Here is a 21,454-nt window from a genome sequence, read left to right on the forward strand (position 1 = left end):
TTGTCCGTGATAATAACACGGTGACGAGCGTGTGTTTGTGTTTACAGCAGACGCAGGAGGACACATTAAACTGTGACACAGACTCTAATGTGAGGGTGAGACCGCGCCATTTAACATCAAACACTGGGGCTTTTATTGTGAAGGGATCGGCAGCGTTTCAGTAAATAATGACATGAAGTCAAGAGTAAATGTTTTAAAGTGTATATTTTAGTGAAGTGGATCATGATTCATGACCTCAGCTGTTTTATATATAAATATTATATCAATAAAGCATGTGACGTCAATTCAAGTAGATCATTGTTAAAAATATTTCTTTTTCAAAACAATGGATTGACAGATTGATTGATTGACAGGTGAAGGCGACAAAGACATGAGTGACATGAAATGTTGATAAATCACAGAGTGAAGCTTTAAACTGATGTGAAACATGAATGTAGATTTAACCTGAGGTCGTGCAGCGTCTTCATCGTCTCCTCCTCAGGCCGCCCTCATCATCATCATCATCATCGTCATCGTCATCGTCATGTCGTCCTGCTGCAAACATCAAACCTTTCACCAAAATCCAAAAACATGCTGTTAAATATAAAGAGACGTAAAAAAGACTTACATTTTTAATCTGGGCAGAATAAAGTGGATTAGTGGTCGGCTCCTGTTTCCAATTTAAAACTCATAACTTGTATTTTTTTACTCACTGCGTGTGTGAACTCCTGCTGAAGGAAAACAAAACAAAGAATAGAAAAATAGAATTTCACAAACTTTTTGTTTTGGTTGTGGATTTTAACAACTTCACAAAAAACACAAACATTTATTACAAACGTCACTTTCTCCAAAACACAAACTTTTTTATTCTGTCTTTTATAAAAATGTTAAATCTGTGACATTGTTTGCATCAACGTCACAGATTATCTCGACAATGGATTAAAGAAAATTATATCCTCAGGTTACATGAAAATCTCTCCGTTCCAAATTAATCTGGATTAATTAAAACATCTGAAGTTAGTGATGGAGGCAGCAGTGGATCAACAACTCGTGTGTGTGATGTTTTAATCACTGATTTCCTCTATGAGGTTTGGTGTGAGAGAGTGAGTGCTTTACAAGTCTGGGAATCATTTCACAAAGAACAGAAATAAAACACTCGCAATAATCAATAATCAATAATCAATAAACCACGACCAAAGAGAAGATGGAGAAGTTTTTCACTTTTCTTTATTTTGTAAGAATTATTAAAATGTACAAAAGACAACGACAACAAAACAAATATATTATCTGAGAGCTCGAGACGTTTGCTCCTGTGGTCGAGGGAAGAGTCAGTGGTGAGAGAGGCGGGGCATGTTCTACCGGAGGGGGCGTGGCCAAACAGGACAACATATCAGTAATGATAAAAACAGAACTCATGGCGGGCGACGATGTTCTGAGGACTCGAGCAGAAAAGACTTTGTTGGTGAAGAAGTGAACCGTGACAAAGTCATACCTCAGTCAGGTGAGCGGCGTTCTGTACACAGGTGAGAGGAGGAGGCGGAGCTTACGCCGCCTCGTCTACCACGCAGGAGCCGTGTTCGCCAGTCGCCTCATTCTCCTGCAGAGAGGAAAACAGTGCACTTTTACCACGGTCCCTAACTGAAGACGTTCACGTCCAGATTTACAACAAATGAAGACGACGATGTTTGATTTACACACAAACACAGACAGAATTTTAATAAAGTTTCAAGATGAAGAAGAAAACGCCTAAAACAAATGAAAAGTGTTCAAATTATTAAAAGAAAAGAGAAAACGATCAAAATAAAAACATTAAAGTTCTAAAAGGTTAGAGAAAACATGTTTCTTTGTGTAAAATTGTTGTAAAAAAGTGTAAAAGAAATGAAAAGATTCTTATAGATTTATAGAAAAATACACGTAAGAAAATGAAAAGGACGTAAAGTACATAATGTATTCATGTCATACATAACTAATACTTAAATATACAATAACATTAAATATCTACATGTTACCTTAAATTAAGACGTATAAATAAAGGATATTTATATATGAATAACTATAAATACACAAACAGTGTGTTTATAAAATGACTGACCTGGTGTTTCTGTCCTGGTCTCTGATCTTCTTCTCCATCTCTGCGTCTGTCAGCGTCTCCAGCAGGGGGCACCACTGGTCTGCGTCGCCCGTGTTTCTGATGGCGATCTCCACGGTGGGCAGAGGGTTTTCACTGGGGGGGGGGGGGGGGGAGAGACATGAGTCAGCACTTTTTAATCCTGACGCTTCAAAAACAATCACCGTTGTTTCTGTTAGAGATTAAAAGACTACGACATGAAACCGAAGAAGACCAAGACGAAGAGTTTTACGTCATAATAAAAACTCAGTGGAAACAAAACAAAAACATGAGAACACAGAGAAACACAAGCTCAGCTGCGATTATTCAGATTGTTTAGAATAAAAACACATTTTATTATTATTGTTGTGGAAAGTTTCCTTCAATGTTTCACACATTTAAAACATTTAAACGTTTAATAAAGTCCACACTTTAGTCTCTGACGTCAAAGACGTGAAGAAATTCATTCACTTCCATGAAACTGAGCAAGAAAAACGACATAAACTCAAGGATTCAAGCACTTTCAATGACCCATGATTATTTAGGATGATCTTCAAAAACTTTTAAGGGCCTTGAGGTTGTTTTCTGTGTAAATTCAAACTTTCAAGGGAGTCAAAGACCCATGGAACCCTGAAGCACATATTTCAAGCACTTTCAATGACCCAAGTGTATTTAGGACGATTTTAAAAACTTTCAAGGGCTCTGAGGTTGTATTCTCTTTCACAAATTCAAACGTTCAAGGGTTTCAAGGACCTGTGGAAACCCTGACGTACCAAATCCAAGCACTTTCAATGACCCATGTCATTTTTAATTTAAAGCTGCTCCTGCGACAGAATTTGCCCAAAAGCCACGCCCATAATTCATGCAAGGCATCATGGGAGAAAGGAATAATGTGGATGTGGAGCAAAAAAACTCTCAAACTGATTATTCGATCATCAAAATTGTTGGAAACTAACTTCCTGTTGCAGGAGAACATGAGCACGTATGTGTCATGTGACGTCATGCGTGTCATGTGACTGGTACCTGAAGGCGTAGGTCCTCTGGTGCCAGCTCAGCTGACCGCGGATGCTGTAGGCGATGGTGGTGACGAACTCTCCGCCCAGGCCCAGCTCGGAGCAGAGCTTCAGGGCAAACTTCTCTGGAGAGTTCTCCCGCTCCGACATGTCCCACTCAAACTGGTCCACCAGCGAGATGTTCCCCACGTGGATGTTCAGCTGCAACGTCGGCACACAAGCGTTCAGAGGTGTGAAGGACGCAAGAGCAGCCGCTCTGTGAGGACACTCACCTTGATGATGACCCTCTGGTCCGTCTGCTCCTCCAGGATACTGTCTGTGGGGTAAGACTCGATCTGCTGTCTGATGGCGGACGCGATGGCGGGGACGAAGGTCAGCGGGTTGAGGTCCAGGTCGTCACAGAGGATCTCAGCGAACATCTCGGGCGTCATGAGCTTCTCTGAAGAATCATAGAAGAGAATGAACATCTCGTTCTCTCTGGAACCTTCTCAGAGCTCAGTGAAGACGTTTACCGTTCATGTTCCAGGTGAACGCGTCTCTGAGCTTCTGTCCTTCGATCTCCATGTCCAGACGGATCGGGACCAGGACTTCGGACTGAGTGGCGTTCTCGTGGATCACCGCTGGATCGTGGTCATCAAAGCTGAAGCACACACACACACATTACACACCAAACTCCTGAGGTGGTTCCTGAGCAGCAGAGTCTGAACTGTGATTTGGGGCATTCATTCATTAATTCATTCATTCATACATTCATAAAAACCACCACAAGTGACTGCTGGAAAGCAGCACCAGGACTCATCAGCTCTGTGGACACCTAAGGTAACTCTGCACAAACCAATACTGCCACCTAGTGGAGTAGATGACCCATTACATGAACACATGAATACATGAACTGTCTAAAGCAGTTGTTTTGGGCGAAAGTGAATCATTAGAATCATTAGTTCAGGTGAGTTGACAGACTGGTTCACGGTTGAACGTGAAGTCTGTTTCACTTTGATCTACAGCTGGACGTCGTTGCTTTGACGACGCGCTCGTGACTCTTCAGTGACGACATGCCCGGACCAATCAGAGACCTTCAGTGTGTCACACTTTAGTGTGACGGACCAATCAGAGACCTTCAGCCTGTCACACTTTAGTGTGACGGACCAATCAGAGACCTTCAGCCTGTCACACTTTAGTGTGACGGACCAATCAGAGACCTTCAGTGTGTCACACTTTAGTGTCGGTCAGAGCAGGAAGTAAAAAAACACCAGGTTCTATCACTGATGCGACATTGATGAAAATCACTATCCCGATATTTTTTGGGATTTTGCCGATAACGATAATTGACGATATTTTGCAATCCTCAAACATGTGTTAGTAACAGCACGGACGGCCTGTGTTTCCAGCTGCTCTTGTTAATAGTATATTATTATTATTACTACTACATGTTAATAGAATATTAGAATATTGACAAAAAACAACATGTTCAAGAAAAACAAACTTATTTATGAAGTTAAACTTACTTTATAAAATATAACGAGCAACAAAAACTACCATGAGAGCATTTTAAACTAATGTAAACAAAACTCATCATATTTGAACTACAAGGCATTAACATGAGAAACTGTTGCCAGTGTGTGTGTGTGTGTGTGTGTGTGTGTGTTTTCTTGTGGTACGTTAGCCGGCCGCTCGTGGTCGCCCGCTGACCGCCCGCTGACCGCCCGCTGACCGCCCAAACTTTTCCTATTGTTCAGACTCTGTGCGCTGGTTCATTCACAGATGCTGAAACACATTTGTTGTCGAGTCTTTGATGGACGGAAACTGCTTTTGCACAGTTTGCAGATTGACGTCAGTGTTTTGGAGGATCCACGTTCAGCTGTTAAATCTAACCGCGTGGATTGTGAGGCTGCTAGAGTTAGAGTTTGTTCACTCATGTTTAACTTCAGCCGCACATGCAGCTACGCCAGCTCGTTGTTGTGAAGCGTGGACACGGCACACGCGCCGCCGTCTGTCCCACGAGGACGGATCATGCAGTGAATGTGTGGCCTCTCAAAAAGGCGTGTTTGGGTCGGTTCTTGCAAAATGATTCCGACGTACTGGACATTGTGATTTCACACATTGTTAAAACAACAGTTAAGATACTATCATAGACGATGTATATCACAGAGACGTGTGTTCAGACACGACAACAGAAGAGAGACACTTTTCACCGTTAACTCCACGACTCTCTGTTTTCTAACATATATGAATGTAAAGAGCAGAAACTCTGTCTTTGATCTAGAAGCTTCTCACCACAGTGGGAACGTCCTCTTCTTGTCTCGGCCCAGTCGGCTGCGGTTGATGGTGGTGGAGCAGGGAACTGCGTCCAGGTGGTGAGAACTGTTGGGCAGCGTGGGAACCCACTGACTGTTCCTCTTTGCCTTCTGTTCCCTGAACACACACACACACACACACACACACACACACACACACAAATGTGTGTTTAGAGGTAACACACAATACAATACCAATAATATCATGATACAACAATACTGTGATAAAAAAACTATTCTGATTATCAATAAATTGCAAGACAATCATAGTGTGATACCCTGGGTACCCCACACGCAGGACTTTAAGGACTTTCCAGGACCAATTCAAGGACAGAATGTGCCGACACAGCTTAAGATAGGAGGACAATTGTCGATGATTGTCCTCAGATGTTGATCAAAGTCTTTTGTCTTTGGTGAGACAGAGATGTGGGACTTTTGATTTCCCAGACATCACGTCATCATTTTCTCTCGTTTTAACTTGCGACAGTGTCGTCATGTCTCCACGTTTGTCCTGCGTCGGCCTCGTCTACGTACATCAAACATCAACTGAAATTCAAGCACTTTCAAGGACCCGTGTCTTTTGTCTGTCACACTGAAAACATCACCATGAGACTTTATAGAGACCGACGTGAGTGAAGTACCTGAGGTAGGCCGGAGGTTCAGTGCTGATGGAAATAGCTTTGTATTTCTCATCGTTTCCTTCAAGGATCTCCTCGACCTCGGACGCCTTCAGCAGAGTCACACTGGTGGCGAGCTGAGTGTAGCCGTGATCTGAAGCACAAAACATCAGCAGACGCATTTTTACACCCACTTTTATGACTGCTGAAGTATTAACAACTTAAAATGACTGCGATATGAGCCTAAAATGATACAACAAGCTTCCATCAACAGTGTTTGGAATGATATTTCACAGAATTTCATAATAAAAGTGTTTGTTTGCTATAGAACAATATAAAGTTCACAATAACAGGATGTATGATGCAAAATGAATCTTTTAATCAGAAATAACATTATTATCAGCCGATATTGATAGAGTTGAGACACACACATAAAAGAAGTCTTATAATATGTGACGACAGTGATTCTTTTATATATTTAAACTATGATATTGACACTATTTATTTACTAAAAACATTCCACTGTAAAAAATGGAATTAAAGAAACGCTGAAAAAACAATATTTGAAATTGAACAAACAGTTTCCTTAATGAAAGAAGAAGGAAGGAAAGTGTTCACGAGTGAGGATGAAAGTCCACTCACCGTGTGACGACTCCACGATTTTCTTTCGCTCTTCTACTGAGGCCAGTTTCCTCCATAATGACGGATATCTTTTATACAGAGAACCTCTGAACATGCGCAGGTAGTTTCCCACCTGAACTCAAACAAAATCATTCAATGACTAAATGACAATGAGAATTATTGAACATAAATAGACAGGCAGATATGCAAAATAATCAATTAAAGTAACTATTCAGACAAGCAATTATCAATAAACTAAATACTATGAAATAAAAAGAACCAAAGTTCTCTGATTTCAGCATCTTACGTGTGATTGTTGTAATTTATTGAGTCGTCTGTGAAACTGAATATCTTTGGTTTGTGACACAAATGATTAAAGGATGTATTTATTTTGCAGTTTATCGTGAAAATGGTTGCTATTTGAAAATAATCGATTAATCTATCGATTATTTTCACAATTGAGAAATCGTTTGGTCCATAGAATAAAAATGTTGATCAGTGCTTGTCAAACCTGGAAATGGTGATGTTCTCAAATGTCTTGTTTTTGTCCACAAACTTATTTTAATCATGAAAAAAGGCTTCAAGCCGATTACTCGATTATCAAAATAGTTGATGATTAATTTAGTAATCGACTAATAGAGTAATTTAAAATGTAAATATGTCAGGTTTTAGCCTCAAGCTAATTAATGAACAAACACATAAGGACGTACGAGAGCACAAAAAAGGTCAGTTATTTCACAAGTGACCAATATATATCATGACGATACTTACTATGACATACATGTGTTATAATAACTTTAGTAATAATAGTAGTAGATTGAAATATTGTGAACATTAGCGCTGTGTAAATGCCGTCAGCTGCTAAGCTAACTGCTAGCTTAGCTAAGACGGGGTTAAAGACACGAAGAAGGTCAAACGTTTTCAAATAAAACGTCACTTCCTGACATAAAAGTCTGGTTTAATGTGTTTACTACTGGACCTTAATCTACACTAATCTTACACATTCAAACAAAAAGGGAATGAATGAGTGAGTGAGTGAGTGAGTGTTCGTTAGCATCCTCTGCTAACCGCTAACAACCCGCTCTCCCGGGATCAAAAAACGACGCGGACAAAAGGACACAATGTGCGCAGAGTGCGGAATAAACGCTGCGGTAAAACGGATTAAACACTGACCTCTGATCCGATCATGTAAAAGTCTCCGTCCTCCTCCAGCTGGAATTTCACCGGTTTTTGTCCAAACGTTTTACTCAGCGCCATCATGACATCAAACAACAAAGCTGTGTGCCACTGCACATGCGCAACAGGGACGTCCCGTCGAACAGATATGACGTCACACCAGAGCGCCCGCAGGATGCCCATCTTTTACTTTTTTTTACGAATTCAAAATAATGTATTTTTTTATTGTTAGGTGTTTGTTTATGTAAGAATAAAATAACATTTATAAAGTCGAACAAACGTACCCACGTAATAAGTTAAAAGACAACATTTGTACATTTAGTGACATGAAATTTAAATTTGTATACATTTTTTTTTGCCTGTAATTAATCTAAACTGTACATTCATCAACTGGAAGTTCGCAAAGTGTACATTCATAAACTGTACAAACGCAATCAAATTCATTGTATTTTTAAAAAAATAAGTAAGCTATGTTTTTTATTGTTACTTAATGATACATGAAATGAGTGAGCAAAATGATTTGAAATACCAAATAAACTACAGTTTAGTGAACAATAAAATACTTTTCGTTGTCGTACCTGTTTTGACCACTTTTCTTCTTAATCTGAGCTTCTTTCAGTGTTGTTGGTTCCCATGGAGACGAAGCAGAAACAGTTGAACTTTTAGAAACTTGAAGTTTATTCATATATACATGAATATATTAATCTATAAACAAGAAAGGAGAATGTACAAGGCAAAAACAAAGTCTCTATATACAAATCAATAAATAAACAAGGACAGTTTTGTGTTGGAAAGTAAAGTAAAGTAAAGTAGAGACTGCCGTTAGAAAAAAGTTCACAAACCCTTTGTTCAAATGGAAAATGGCACCCGAGCAAAAACAGAAACAGACACGACGCCGACTGTTTCCAGTCTTTTTTCTTCTTTTTTTTTCAAGTTCAAACTCGCACAGAATCTGATCAAATCACAAAACGTACATCACAACGACACGCAGACCACGCCCACATCATCATCATCATCAGTGACCTCATCAGGACAGAAACCATCGCAGGGTCATGAAGTTCAACTCAAGGTCACAAACTGTACGTTTATAAATTGAAAGTTCGCAAACTGTACGTACATAAACTGAAAGTTCGCAAACTGTACATTCATAAAATGAAAGTTCGCAAACTGTGCGTAACTAAACTGTACGTTCAAAAGCTGAAAGTTCGCAAACGAGGAAACGCGCTTGATCACATGACCTTCACGTTTTCTCGGTTTTCGTTCCAAACTAAAAACAAACTTTCAAGGGCCTTGACTTTTTTTTTCCAAACTATTTCACAAACCTTCAAGGATTTCAAGGACCTGTTGGAACCCCAGACCCAAGTGAAATCAAGGGTAAAAGGATTCAGCGCTTTGTTGTTGTTTTTCTCTGTAAAGGCCGAGGACGTTAAAATCCTCTTCTCTGGTTTTTGGCACGCGTTTCCTTCAGTGTGACATCATCATCATCATCGTTAGCGGGGAATGACTTCTCTTTGTTTGTTTGTTTGTTTGTTTGTTTGTGTTCACAGTGCTCGACAGGACAAGGTCACAGTGATCAACAGCCAACGACAACGACATCATCATCCACAGCCATATTGCTTTTCTGGGGACATTTTTTGTTTTTTTCCTCAATGGTTTGATCGTTGACAGGATTATGAACTTTCATTCATTCATTCATTCATTCATTCAGGCAAAAACAACAAACAAAAAGTAACAAAACAAAAGTAAAGGACGACAAAGGCAGCAGGGGGCTCCACTGAGTTCTCTTATGATATGAAAAATCAGGACAAATGCAACCTTTCCCTTTTTCCTCACATTTCCCAGAATGCTGTGTGGCCGACAGCAGGAAGTGCTGTTGCCGTGGTAACCTGAGGCAGCTTCAACTGTGGGTTATTTTCCTCACAAAAACAGAAAAACAATACATTTAATTTAATTAAAATTTTATCAAATTTTTTTTTTCGTCCACAAACGGATTTGATTTCAATAACTGCCTTCAAAATTCAAAATAAAAGATTATTATTATTATTGTTGTTATGACAACCATTGATGGAAGTCGTGTTGTTATATAAGGTTAGGTCGGATTTTTCCTTTAAAAACAAACCACGGCTGCGACAATGAATCATTATTAATGAGTAAAGTGAGTAAATCAATTAAATCAACTTTTTTAAGTTTTTTTCATTTTTCAGCTTCTTAAATGTGAAGATTTTCTGTTTCTTTGCTCCGTAAAAACAAAGAAAAAAGTTTGTGGACAAAAACAAAGACATTTGACAAACGCGGATCAACATGGAACCGAAAACATGACGTGAAAATAATCACTGTGAAATAAAGTGAAATGAGAAGAATTTAATTTAATTTAAGCTGAAAAACCTGTTGATTCATTTAGTGATCGTCAGATTCAAATGTTGCAGCCGTGAAAAAAAGACAAAGAAAAGAAGTGACTGTTTGTTTTTCTCTGTTTGTGCATCTTCATCATCATCTTCATCATTGTTCCTCTCACATTTTAAACCAGCAGCAGTCACACACACACACACACACACACACACACTCATGGCACATGTAGAAAAGTGTTTGTTGATGAAAGTGAAGGAGGAGCCGCCATGTTGGAAAAATCCTTTCTTTTTTATTTCTTTATTCTCTCATTAAAGATTAAAGCTTGATTTCTTTCTACGCCAATAAATGACTTCAAATGAAATGATTTATTCTGATTAATAATGATTTAGATACGTTGGCGTACGGAAGCCTGAAGATTTCTCTGCTGTGAATGAATCAGCAAATATTTCTGATTATAATAATAAAAATAATAATAATAATAATAATCAAAATAAATTAATTATTATGTAATTTTTAAGAAACATTTTCAGTTGTCAGCTATTTCAGCTTCTTGACATTTCAATGATTATGATTATTAGAATTATTATGAAGTGGTTTGTTTTCTTGTTTTTTCCAACATGGCCGCCGGGAGTCAGAGTCAGTGAAGCGGCGGCTCGTACGACCTACGACCTTTTCAGAAACGTGATGATCGGCAGCAGCGGCCAATCAGAGCAGAGCAGTGAAAAATAAACAAAACACGGACGAGTAAAAAAAAAGTGTTGATATCAAGTGAATGAATGAGTGAAAGATATTTACAATGTTTGTTTGTTCTCCGCTCACAAACTCTCACGTGATCACAAACTCTCACGTGATCACACACGATGTAGTGGTTAAGAGAAAAAAAAGAAGAAATAGTGGCGTTTAATCCATTTCCACTCCGTGTCTTCCAGTCACTTCCTGTCACTTCCTGTCACTTCCTGTCAACCGTCGTGACCCTTTTTTTTTTTCCTTTTTTTTCGTCCTAGCGTCGCAGAGAGAAAACGTCCAGGAGCGCGGTGGCGAGGCAGTAAAGGCAGCCGTACGCTCACGACAAAAAAGTTCCCTGAAAAAATGTAGAAAGACGTCCAAACAGCGAGCGCTGGGCGCTGTGTGTGTGTGTGTGCACTCCAGGCCAGCAGGGGGCGAGCGTGAGGACGGCAGCAGAGGCAGAGACGATGGAGGGATTAAAAAAAGTCTTCCACTGAAGGCGCGTTAATCCCGCGTGTGCGTCTGACGGTGATCACGTGACGATGTAAACAAACGTTAACAAAAGTGTAAAAAAACCAGCACGTAACCACGGCAACACGGGCACAGAGTTTGACCAGTCCAGCCACCAGGGCGGCGGCTTACACAAAACAGCTTCTCTGTGGGGGTGGGGTGGGGGCGTGTCTCCAGAGTGACTCCGCCTCTTCAAATCCTCGCAGGAAAACGTGACGAGCGACGACTCGTTTTCGTCTTCAAACCAAAACTCGTGAAAAACTTTCCGGTTTGTTTTCCGTTTCCTCTGAGGCGCGGTGACCGGAGAGGGTGAGAGGGTGAGGGGTGAGGGGGTGAGGCAGGGGGCCGTGCGTGCGTGCGTGTGTGTGCGTCTGCGTCTCAGAAAATCCCTTTGGCGATTTTCAGACCCTTCTGTTTCATGCGCGGCAGCGTGGAGCTCGCCACGGCCTTGGCTCGCAGCGGCCGCGCCGGGCCACGCCTCTTCAGCACAAAGTCGTAGTTGGCAGTGGAGTTCATGGCGTAGAAGACGTTGGCGTTGTCCGGGATTCGCAGCTCTGCAACGAGAGACACGAGAGGGAGAGGGTGAGGGTGAGGGTGAAGGTGAAGGTGAGTCAGCAGTCAATCACACGTTCATTTACCTTTGTCCTCAGAGATTTTCTGCATCAGCTCGTAATCCTCCGTCTTCTCTCGCTCCAGGTTGTGTTTGATCATCGCCTTCCTGATGACGGCCGGAGTCTTGTCCTGACTCGTCACCTGGAGACAAACGCAGCCTGAAAACTTAATCTCACTGTCGTTTATTTATTTAGACTTTACTTTAGTTTAAGTCACAGTTGAATCTTCAGATCGTCACAACTACGACTTCCACCTCAGAAGGTTTAGATTGAGTTCCTCTGGGTCACGAATGATCCACATGAAACACTTGAACCGCCACACATGCAGCATCAGAACGTGCCGTTTGATCGGGAATGGCGTGCTGTGACTTTTCTAAGCGTTTCGAGTAACCATGGTGACAAAAATCGCAAAAAAAAGGCAAATCATTTCCACATACACATGAATGGGAAATGGTGGAAAAAACGATGAGAGCCCCGCCCACTTTGGAGCGTCACAGTGTCGTCAAACTTTAACGTAGAGACGTGGCTCACAAACCTGCGACTTTTCTCACCTGAGTCAAAGTTTTGATCCGTTTTTTAAACAAGTTTCAGATTTTATAACGAGTGAAAATAATGACAAAACTCTCTAAACAAACTCTTCATCAACAATAACTCTGTGTGTTCGTCTAACTTCTGCTCAAACATTCTCTCCCATGTTTTTTTCTGCCGTTGGTCACAGATGTGAATGTGGGCGTGGCTTAAAGCCTCCGTGTCATCAACCGCGCTGGAAACACGACGACTTTAAAACACGTGGTTTTCTCTGTTCTTCACAGTTAGGAACAGCTGTGTGAAGGAGGCGGAGTCTCCTCACCAGGATGCTCTTGTACATGTTGCCGTTCTCCACGTCCAGGCTGACCCTGATGATGCAGCAGTCGTCCACCTGCTGGTTGTACAGCGGCAGGGACAGCGTCGAGTAGTTGGACACCGCCGACACCGAGCGCTTGTGCGAGCGCGACGCCGACAGTGGCGTGGACGAGGACACGGAGGACGAGGACGCGCTGCTGGAGCCGGACGCCGAGCCCGAGCTGGAGCCTGTCCCCGAGGTCTCGAGGGACGACAGAGACGTGCACTCCCAGAACTGAGAGGACGACAGAGGACAGAGGACAGAGGAGAGGACAAAGGGGGGACAGTAGAAGACAACGCATTAACCATGATTCTACACACAGTATATTAATCTCATGGATTATGAAAATAATCTGGTTGCAGTCCTAAAATATCAGAGAATATCAAAGTGTTTGGTTAAAAGCATGGTTTAATTTACATGAACTTTGACCTTGTGACTCTAATTATATAATAAACTTATAAAATAATAATAATATAATATATTATTAAATAACAACAACAACAACAACAACAATAATAATAATAATATAACAGATTATAAAATAATAATAATATATAATAATATAATATATTAAATAATAATAATGATATGAGGTTACCGTGGAGGTGGAGTCAGCAGCTGGAGCTTCTCTCCCTAAAGCAGAGACGGTGAGTTTCACTGACGGAGTCGACGTCTGCAGCAGAAACAACAAAAACACACAAATCATCGTCAGTCAGCGCTGCGTTCCATTTGTGCACGTGAAACGTTCTTCAGAGAAACACATTTATCTTCCTCAGATTTACGATGTTACACGAACGCAGCACGACACTCAGACGTGATCATCCGGTCACATGACCACACACGTCACCTTGCGCTCATGTCCTTCAGGAGAGTCGGACAGGAAGCTGGCGTTCACGTCCTCCAGGTCTGAACCACTGGAGCTGACCGAGGTCACGCTGAGGGCGTCGCCGCTGTCCCCCCCGCCCCCTTGGTACGGTCTGTAGTGTGAGTGGTCGAAGGACTTGGAGTGAGAGCCCGCGCCGGCTCCGCCCTCCGTCAGCTGACGACTGGAAAAACAAAAACAAGAGCGTTAGAGAGTGAGAGTGAGTTTGGTTGATGTAAGCGGCGCGCGGTGGTGACGGCGGCGGCGTCTTCACTCACTCGCTCCAGCGCTTCATGATGCCGCCGTTCTTCTTGGCTCGCAGCGTGTTGCTCGCAGACTCCGACAGAGGCTCGATCTCACACGACAGGTTGTAGCTGCGGGGACAGGAAGTGAGGACCACGCCGTCAGTTTGACTATATCTACTTCCTGTCAAAACTATTTACCGCAGTTCTGGGATTTTGTTAATAAAGTTGATTTAAAAAGCCTCGAGAGATTTCAAATAAACACACATTTTTATGTTATTTAGCACAGAAAAAGGAACATTTTACTTTTATCTTTGGTTTTAATAATTATTCTTTCAAAATAAAATGCATGCTTTTATGTTATCTTTGGTTTTAATAATTATTCTTTCAAAATTAAATGCATGTTTTTATGTTATCTTTGGTTTCAATAATTATTCTTTCAAAATAAAATACATGCTTTTATGTTATCTTTGGTTACAATAATTATTCTTTCAAAATAAAATACATGCTTTTATGTTATCTTTGGTTTTAATAATTATTCTTTCAAAATAAAATATATGTTTTTATGTTATCTTTGGTTTTAATAATTATTCTTTCAAAATAAAATGCATGCTTTTATGTTATCTTTGGTTTCAATAATTATTCTTTCAAAATAAAATACATGCTTTTATGTTATCTTTGGTTTTAATAATTATTCTTTCAAAATAAAATACATGTTTTTATGTTATCTTTGGTTTCAATAATTATTCTTTCAAAATAAAATACATGCTTTTATGTTATTTTTGGTTTAACTTAAAAACAGGAAAGATAAGCAGTAAATAATGAATGAATGAATGAATGAATGAATGATGTTTTTGAGTCATTAATCCTGTTGTTGTTTTTAAAGCCATGAATGAATGAAGTCATGTGACTGACTGACCTCTCTGCCTCGCTGAGTTTCTCCACACCAGAGAACCACTCTCTGAAGTGACTGTCCTGAGTGAAGCTGTAGTTGTTGGAGGCCAACTGAAGAAGTTTGATCTGAGCGATCACCTCAAACTCCTGACACACACACACACACACACACACACACACACACAGACCTTTAACTTCTCACAAACACAGAAAGATCTTGGTTTGTTTGTTTGTTTGTTTACTTTACCTTCCTTCTCTTCTCAAAGTTGATGAGTCCTCCCTGAATGAAAAAGAAGAAAACATGAAACATGAAACATGAAGGTCAGAGTGTGATCAAAGGTCAGAGTGATCAAAGGTCAGAGTGATCAAAGGTCAATGTGATATAAGAGGTTAGAGTGATCAGAGATCAGTGTGATTAAAGGTCAGAGTGTGATCAAAGGTCAGAGTGATCAAAGGTCAGTGTGATATAAGAGGTTAGAGTGATCAGAGATCAGTGTGATTAAAGGTCAGAGTGTGATCAAAGGTCAGAGTGATCAAAGGTCAGTGTGATATAAGAGGTTAGAGTGATCAGAGATCAGTGTGATTAAAGGTCAGAGTGTGATCAAAGGTCAGAGTGATCAAAGGTCAGAGTCATCAAAGGTCAGTGTGAACAAAGGTCAGAGTGTGATCAAAGGTCACAGAGTGTGATCAAAGGTCAGCGTGATATAAGAGGTCAGATTGATCAAAGGCCAGAGTGACCAAAGGTCAGAGTTATCAAAGGTCAGAGTGTGATCAAAGGTCACAGAGTGTGATCAAAGGTCACAAAGTGTGATCAAAGGTCAGAGTGTGATCAAAGGTCAGAGTGTGATCAAAGGTCACAGAGTGTGAGGTCGTGTGTCAGGTGTCTGACCTCAGTGTAGTCCTTCATGGCCGTGTCCATCATCACCAGGTCAGTCAGGAAGGTCCCCAGGTATGGAATGGTGCCCTGCATCACTCCCTGCTCACAGAGAGAGGAGGTCATTGTGGAGGCGGAGCCACAAAAATCCTAACACCCTAAACTAAACTCATGTGACCTTTAAACTGACCATGTTGTCAAAGCTCCGCCCCCAAAACCAAAGGTAAGCAGGTTTTGGGCGGTAAATTAAAGAAAATGAAATCATGTGATAAGTTTAATTAGCCAGTTGTTTGTAACGTTGTTATTTGTTTTGTCAAAGATGTAATTCATGAAAAAACAAACAAACAAACAGAAAATCACAGAATTCAGGGACGAAAAACAAGAAAATCGCAAATCTCACAACAAATGCCAAAATTCATAAGAAGCAAAAAAAAAAAATATATATATCGTTATTGTTTTTTATTGGTAACATAAGTAGTTTTTTAAATGTTTTCTCAGCTTTTCTTAACTTAAAAAACATCTCTTCTAAAAACACATTTTTTGAAACAATGTTAACTGTGTTTTGGTTTCATTTGTAACAGCAAAATGTTTTTAGGGAACTTTATTGTCATGTTTAGTTTAGAGGCTATAAACAATAAATCCCGCCTCCTCAAGTTGGTCTGCTTTTTTATTTATTATTATTTTTTTTCCAGAAAGGTTTGACAGAACATCACCACACTGTAGTGTCCTCCTCCTCCACTAGATGGAGCTGTTGTCAGAGTCTGCTGCTGTGTGGACTCACCAGGTCTCTCTGCTGCTGGTGTCTCCTCTGAGCTCGTTTGGGGTTAATCTCCAGAGTGGCAAATTTAGACGTTCCCTCCTGAAAAAAAACAGATTATTCATTGAGTCACTCGCTTTTTCATTAATTTCAACTTCATAAAAACACCAAAAACACACAAACCTAACATTTTACATCACATTTATCCCTGAAATCTAACAACAAAGAGGTTTTAACAAAGAGAACTGACTTTATTAGACTTTTATTGGCTAAGAAACAACCCCAGATTTACACAGATTAAACACAGGAGGAATTTTCCTGCCTGGATTAATGAAATTCATGTGTAAAAAGTGTTTTTTGTGAACACGCCTACAGTTCTCTCAGAGCGAGTGTTTGAGCTCAGTGAGGGAGTGAGGAAACCACCTCTGAGTGTTTCCAGGCACATTCCTCACAGTGATGTAACCCCAGCAAACTTCATCTGACGGAGGCCAGCCAGTGAATGAGTGAACGGGTGAATGAGTGAACGCCGTCTGTCCTGAGAAGATACAGCCAGAGAGAGAGAGAGAGAGAGAGCGCGGCGACGCCCGTCATGTTTCTTATCGACACCTAACAGAAAGGTTCCTTCCCTGTGCGGCGTGATCAGGGATTACCTGTGAGGGAAACCCCGCGCATGTTCCTGACTTCAGCAGGTGATTTCATCTCTGACACGCCCAAAATTCATCTGGAAACACTGACAATCTTAAAAGAGAGTTTAATCTCATGATGTGAGAATTTAATCTCATGACGTGAGAGTTTAATCTCATGATGTGAGAGTTTAATCTCATGATGTGAGAATTTAATCTCATGATGTGAGAGTTTAATCTCATGATGTGAGAGCTTAATCTCATGATGTGAGAGCTTAATCTCATGATGTGAGAGTTTAATTTCATGATGTGAGATCTTAATCTCATGATGTGAGAGTTTGATCTCATGATGTGAGAGCTTAATCTCATGATGTGAGAGTTTAATCTCATGATGTGAGATCTTAATCTCATGATGTGAGAGTTTAATTTCATGATGTGAGAGTTTAATCCCATGATGTGAGAGTTTAATCTCATGATGTGAGATCTTAATCTCATGATGTGAGAGCTTAATCTCATGATGTGAGAGCTAAATTTCATGATGTGAGAGTTTAATCCCATGATGTGAGAGTTTAATCTCATGATGTGAGAGCTTAATCTCATGATGTGAGAGCTTAATCTCATGATGTGAGAGCTAAATTTCATGATGTGAGCGTTTAATCCCATGATGTGAGAGTTTAATCTCATGATGTGAGAGCTTAATTTGTGATGATTCTGAAGGAGGTACAGGGATTATAAAGACTGAATCTTCTCTTGTGCAGGTTCAATCATGTTGAAAACTGAACAGATTAACATCTGACAGATTTTCTGCGCGTCAGCACTGAGCTCGTCGGCATCGACGCCTCTTTGTGTTAAACTCGTGTATAAATCAGCGTCCAGCGAGGACGTGGTGAGAGGTTTATGGAAGCTGTGAGACGGAGCAGGATGTTTCAGACTCACAGGGACGGGTCACGGGTCACGACTCACCTTCACCAGCAGCTCCCGGCTCAGAGAGTAGTTGTTGTCGTCGGAGAAGATCTCGGAGAGTTCACGGAAAGTGCGGAAGCTCTCGCTGTGGAGAGACGCGGAGATCAGAGCGTGAATAACACCACAGAACCTGACCTTCTGATGGACAACGTGGACAAAGTCTGAGGCCTGGTTCACACCAGACCAGAGGGTTTTCAAGTTCTTTAAGTTCTTTAAGTTCTTTAAGTTCTTTAAATTCTTTAAGTTCTTTAAGTTCTTTAAGTTCTTTAAATTCTTTAAGTTCTTTAAGTTCTTTATGTTTTGTCATCTGGCACAAAAACATGTAGCGATAATGTTATTGACTGTTTACCAGCAACATTCTATAAAAGTGACACCTGTCACTGCACTAACACTAACATCATGGTCCTCAAACTACTTTAGCACATGAACAGATGAACACGTGAACAGATGAACACGTGAACAGGTGAACAGATGAACACATGAATAGCTGAACAGATGAACACATGAACAGATGAACACGTGAACACATGAACAGAAGAACACATGAACAGATGAACACATGAGCAGATGAACACATGAGCAGATGAACACATGAGCAGATGAACACATGAACAGATGAGCAGATGAACAGGTGAACACATGAGCAGATGAACACATGAACAGATGAAACAGCGCTGTCTTCTCACCGTGACACTTCCTCCCACGTCCTCTTCAGGCGGTGGATGGCGTTGCACTGCAGGGCGGAGAGGATGGCACGTAAGGACGAGAAGTTCTTCAGGATCCGACATTCCTGAACAAACCCACAAAGAAGATTCCGTCACCGTCAGTTTTTATGTCAGGACCGTGTTTTTGTCAAAGTCAAATAAAGGGCGGTCAGCGGCCGCTCACCCTCGCCACGTCGATCCACCTCTCCAGCAGCCGCGCTCGCTGGTTGGGCTTCAGCGCCGGGTTACTGAGGCAGGTGGTGATGACGCAGTTAGTGACGGAGTTGAACTGAGCCACGGTGGCTCTGATGGTGGGAGCCAGGTGCTCCTTCCCCTTCTTATCTCGCTGAGACCAGATGCCGCCCAGACAGTGGTACGGCACCACCTTCTTAAACAGGTCCTGTCATGTGACACAAACATGAGTTCTGGGCCAAACCGCTGCAATTACAATTCATGAAAACAACCATTACTCGTGTCCTCACCGCGTCCATGAGCGTGAACTGCTCTGCGACCATGATGGGGTCAAAGGACAGGAAACTGAACGCAGGAAGCTCGTCCTCAAAGCCGCTCTCTTCCTGCGTGGCGAAAGGACAGCCGATGTTTTCCCCTGAAGAGATTTAAACACCAGACATCACAACACTGACACTGACACTGACACTGACACGCACACACACACACACACACACACACACCGCACACACACTCTCTCTCTGTGACCTCGCTCTGTTGTTTGTCGTCTGTCAACAACGAGTTCTTATCACTCTATGATTTTTCTTTGATTTTAATCATTAATAAAACTCACAACATGAAAATTAAATCATTCACAAAAACACTTTTGTCTCTGTGTTTAGTGTCCTCCCTGTCCTCTACTGTCCTCTCCTTGTCTCGTCTCCTTGTCTCCTCACCGTCAGGATCAGGCTCACACTGCTGCCGGCGGTGGAAGTGTGCGAGCAGGTTGCGAGCGCGACGCTCCAGGTCAGAGCCGGGGAAGTGGAGGTGCAGGTAAGACAGCAGCTGGTGTAGGCAGTCGTAGGTGGGAGGAGTCCAGAAGTCCTCGGAGTACTGGTCCAGCCACGCCCCCAGGATGGACGACACGGTGCTGCAACACACACACACACACACACACACACAAGAACCAAGTGAAAAAACACGATGATTTTTCATCCAGATTTAACAATGATGACATTTGTAAAGATATTTCAAAATAAAAGTCTTTGTTATGGCAGAAAATGATAAAACGTTCACAGTTCAAATCGACTCTATGACGCAACATAAACCACTGATCACTGATCGTCATGATATTTCATATACTTTCAAAATAAAAGTCTTTAGTTTCCATACAGTTCACAATAAAGACTCATTCATGGAGCAAACTTGCTTTTGCTCGACTCTTTGTCCTGAACCTTCTGAACCTGGTTTCCTCAAACAAGCCTGACAGGTGTTTGTCTGAGAGACTTACTTCCTCAGCTCTGTGCGGTCGTCCTGGGAAAGTCTGTGTGCTGAGGCTGCAGGAACATTCTGGAGCCTCGCGTACCTGAGAACACAAACAATCAGAACCATCGTTACTAAGCAACCAAACCTGGGAGCTGCTGAGAAGCTGCTGCAGTGTCGCTGAATTAAATAACCATTCAACACAAAGAGCTGCAGCTTCACACTGTACATATGAGAGTCAACAAAGACCAGTTTGACCCACTTATTCAGCCCCGAGTGTCTGGTTTCACCTCCAGGCATCGCAACAGGACCCTCGGCCCTGAGACACGCACGCACACACACACACACACGCACACACACACAGTACCTGTTGAGCAGCAGGTCCAGCACCTGCCTGGTGGAGGCGAAGGAGCGGTACGTGCAGAGGAAGATGGTGACGTAGGTGGAGTCTTTGCCCCTGAACGCTGACACCATGTACTCCACCAGACGCTCCAGCGTGCCCGCCTTGATCGTCCGCACCTTGCACGTCTCGTAGAGGCTGAGCGCCGAGTCCGTCTCCACGCCGAGCCACCGCTGCCCTTTACTGGCCGACTGGTGCAGCTGCACCTTCCTGAGCGTGATGGTGAAGATGGCGTCGTCCTCGGCCTCCTCGCCGATCTCCTGCGTCGAGCTCTGAGGCAGACAGACAGGGAGACAGACAGGGAGAGAGACAGGGAGAGAGACAGAGACAGAGACAGAGAGTAAATGTGTGTTTTGTCTCTTGTGTGTGTGTGTGTGTGTGTGTGTGTGTGAGTGGTGTTTTGTGACTCACACAAACAACATGACGGTGTTTACAGGATCAAACACAGTGACTCTGACACATTCATCACATGATAATAAAACCTTAAAACTGTGATCATTCAAACAAATCTTTAAGATACAATGTTTTAATGAACAAGCTTTGGTTGTAAATGTTGAAATTATTTGTTCTTTTATTTCCATTAGGATAAAGAAACTTTCTGACATTTGTTTTACCTGAAGAGGAAGATTTTTAAATTTAAATCATAGTCACAACACGTGTGTGTGTGTGTGTGTGTGTGTGTCACTGCTTCATCATATAATGGCTCTATTCATCCCACAGTCCAGTGAGGACCAGCGTCTCCATGACAACCACACTGCTCTCACAGAGCGACGGGGTGTGTCAGTGTCAGGTTAAAAAAAACAAACGACAACAACGAC

At 41.7% G+C, this 21,454-nt stretch overlaps 2 protein-coding genes across 4 annotated transcripts in view; both read right to left on the reverse strand.

Moving 5' to 3' along the window:
* Positions 1 to 1,188: 1,188 nt before the first annotated feature.
* Positions 1,189 to 7,939, reverse strand: smarcb1a (SWI/SNF related, matrix associated, actin dependent regulator of chromatin, subfamily b, member 1a). Its single transcript, XM_058637262.1, has 9 exons — positions 7,805 to 7,939; positions 6,653 to 6,764; positions 6,035 to 6,164; positions 5,374 to 5,511; positions 3,612 to 3,739; positions 3,372 to 3,538; positions 3,110 to 3,300; positions 2,072 to 2,203; positions 1,189 to 1,576 (listed from the first exon to the last, which is right to left on the reverse strand). The coding sequence occupies exons 1-9, from the start codon at positions 7,889 to 7,891 to the stop codon at positions 1,537 to 1,539; spliced, it is 1,125 nt and encodes a 374-aa protein (XP_058493245.1). The 5' UTR covers positions 7,892 to 7,939; the 3' UTR covers positions 1,189 to 1,536.
* Positions 7,940 to 8,461: 522 nt separating this feature from the next.
* LOC131463614 (ral guanine nucleotide dissociation stimulator-like) overlaps positions 8,462 to 21,454 on the reverse strand; it is a 28,494-nt gene continuing 15,501 nt past the window's right edge. For all 3 annotated transcript variants that reach the window (XM_058635423.1, XM_058635425.1, XM_058635424.1), the window contains exons 2-18: positions 20,604 to 20,908; positions 20,265 to 20,339; positions 19,711 to 19,904; positions 19,288 to 19,412; positions 18,990 to 19,205; positions 18,788 to 18,891; positions 18,102 to 18,186; positions 16,540 to 16,617; positions 15,774 to 15,860; positions 15,132 to 15,164; positions 14,910 to 15,031; positions 14,027 to 14,122; positions 13,734 to 13,932; positions 13,485 to 13,559; positions 12,854 to 13,120; positions 12,031 to 12,145; positions 8,462 to 11,946 (exon numbers count right to left, since the gene is read on the reverse strand). In XM_058635423.1, coding sequence (XP_058491406.1) covers positions 11,771 to 11,946; positions 12,031 to 12,145; positions 12,854 to 13,120; positions 13,485 to 13,559; positions 13,734 to 13,932; positions 14,027 to 14,122; positions 14,910 to 15,031; positions 15,132 to 15,164; positions 15,774 to 15,860; positions 16,540 to 16,617; positions 18,102 to 18,186; positions 18,788 to 18,891; positions 18,990 to 19,205; positions 19,288 to 19,412; positions 19,711 to 19,904; positions 20,265 to 20,339; positions 20,604 to 20,908 — 2,352 coding nt within the window. In that variant the 3' untranslated portion in view covers positions 8,462 to 11,770. The remainder of the gene's footprint in view (positions 11,947 to 12,030; positions 12,146 to 12,853; positions 13,121 to 13,484; positions 13,560 to 13,733; positions 13,933 to 14,026; positions 14,123 to 14,909; positions 15,032 to 15,131; positions 15,165 to 15,773; positions 15,861 to 16,539; positions 16,618 to 18,101; positions 18,187 to 18,787; positions 18,892 to 18,989; positions 19,206 to 19,287; positions 19,413 to 19,710; positions 19,905 to 20,264; positions 20,340 to 20,603; positions 20,909 to 21,454) is intronic.

Source organism: Solea solea, chromosome 8 (genome assembly GCF_958295425.1).
Source record: "Solea solea chromosome 8, fSolSol10.1, whole genome shotgun sequence".
NCBI lineage: Eukaryota > Metazoa > Chordata > Actinopteri > Pleuronectiformes > Soleidae > Solea > Solea solea.

Bases quoted from the DNA above. Each gene is read 5' to 3' on its own strand.
- smarcb1a (XM_058637262.1), bottom strand. From the start codon at position 7,891: ATGATGGCGCTGAGTAAAACGTTTGGACAAAAACCGGTGAAATTCCAG. The intron at 3,740-5,373 runs GTGAGAAGCTTC...TGTGTGCTTCAG, and splicing joins AAGAGGACGTTCCCACTGTG to CTTTGATGACCACGATCCAG. The intron at 1,577-2,071 runs GTCAGTCATTTT...TCCTCTCTGCAG, and splicing joins GACCAGGACAGAAACACCAG to GAGAATGAGGCGACTGGCGA.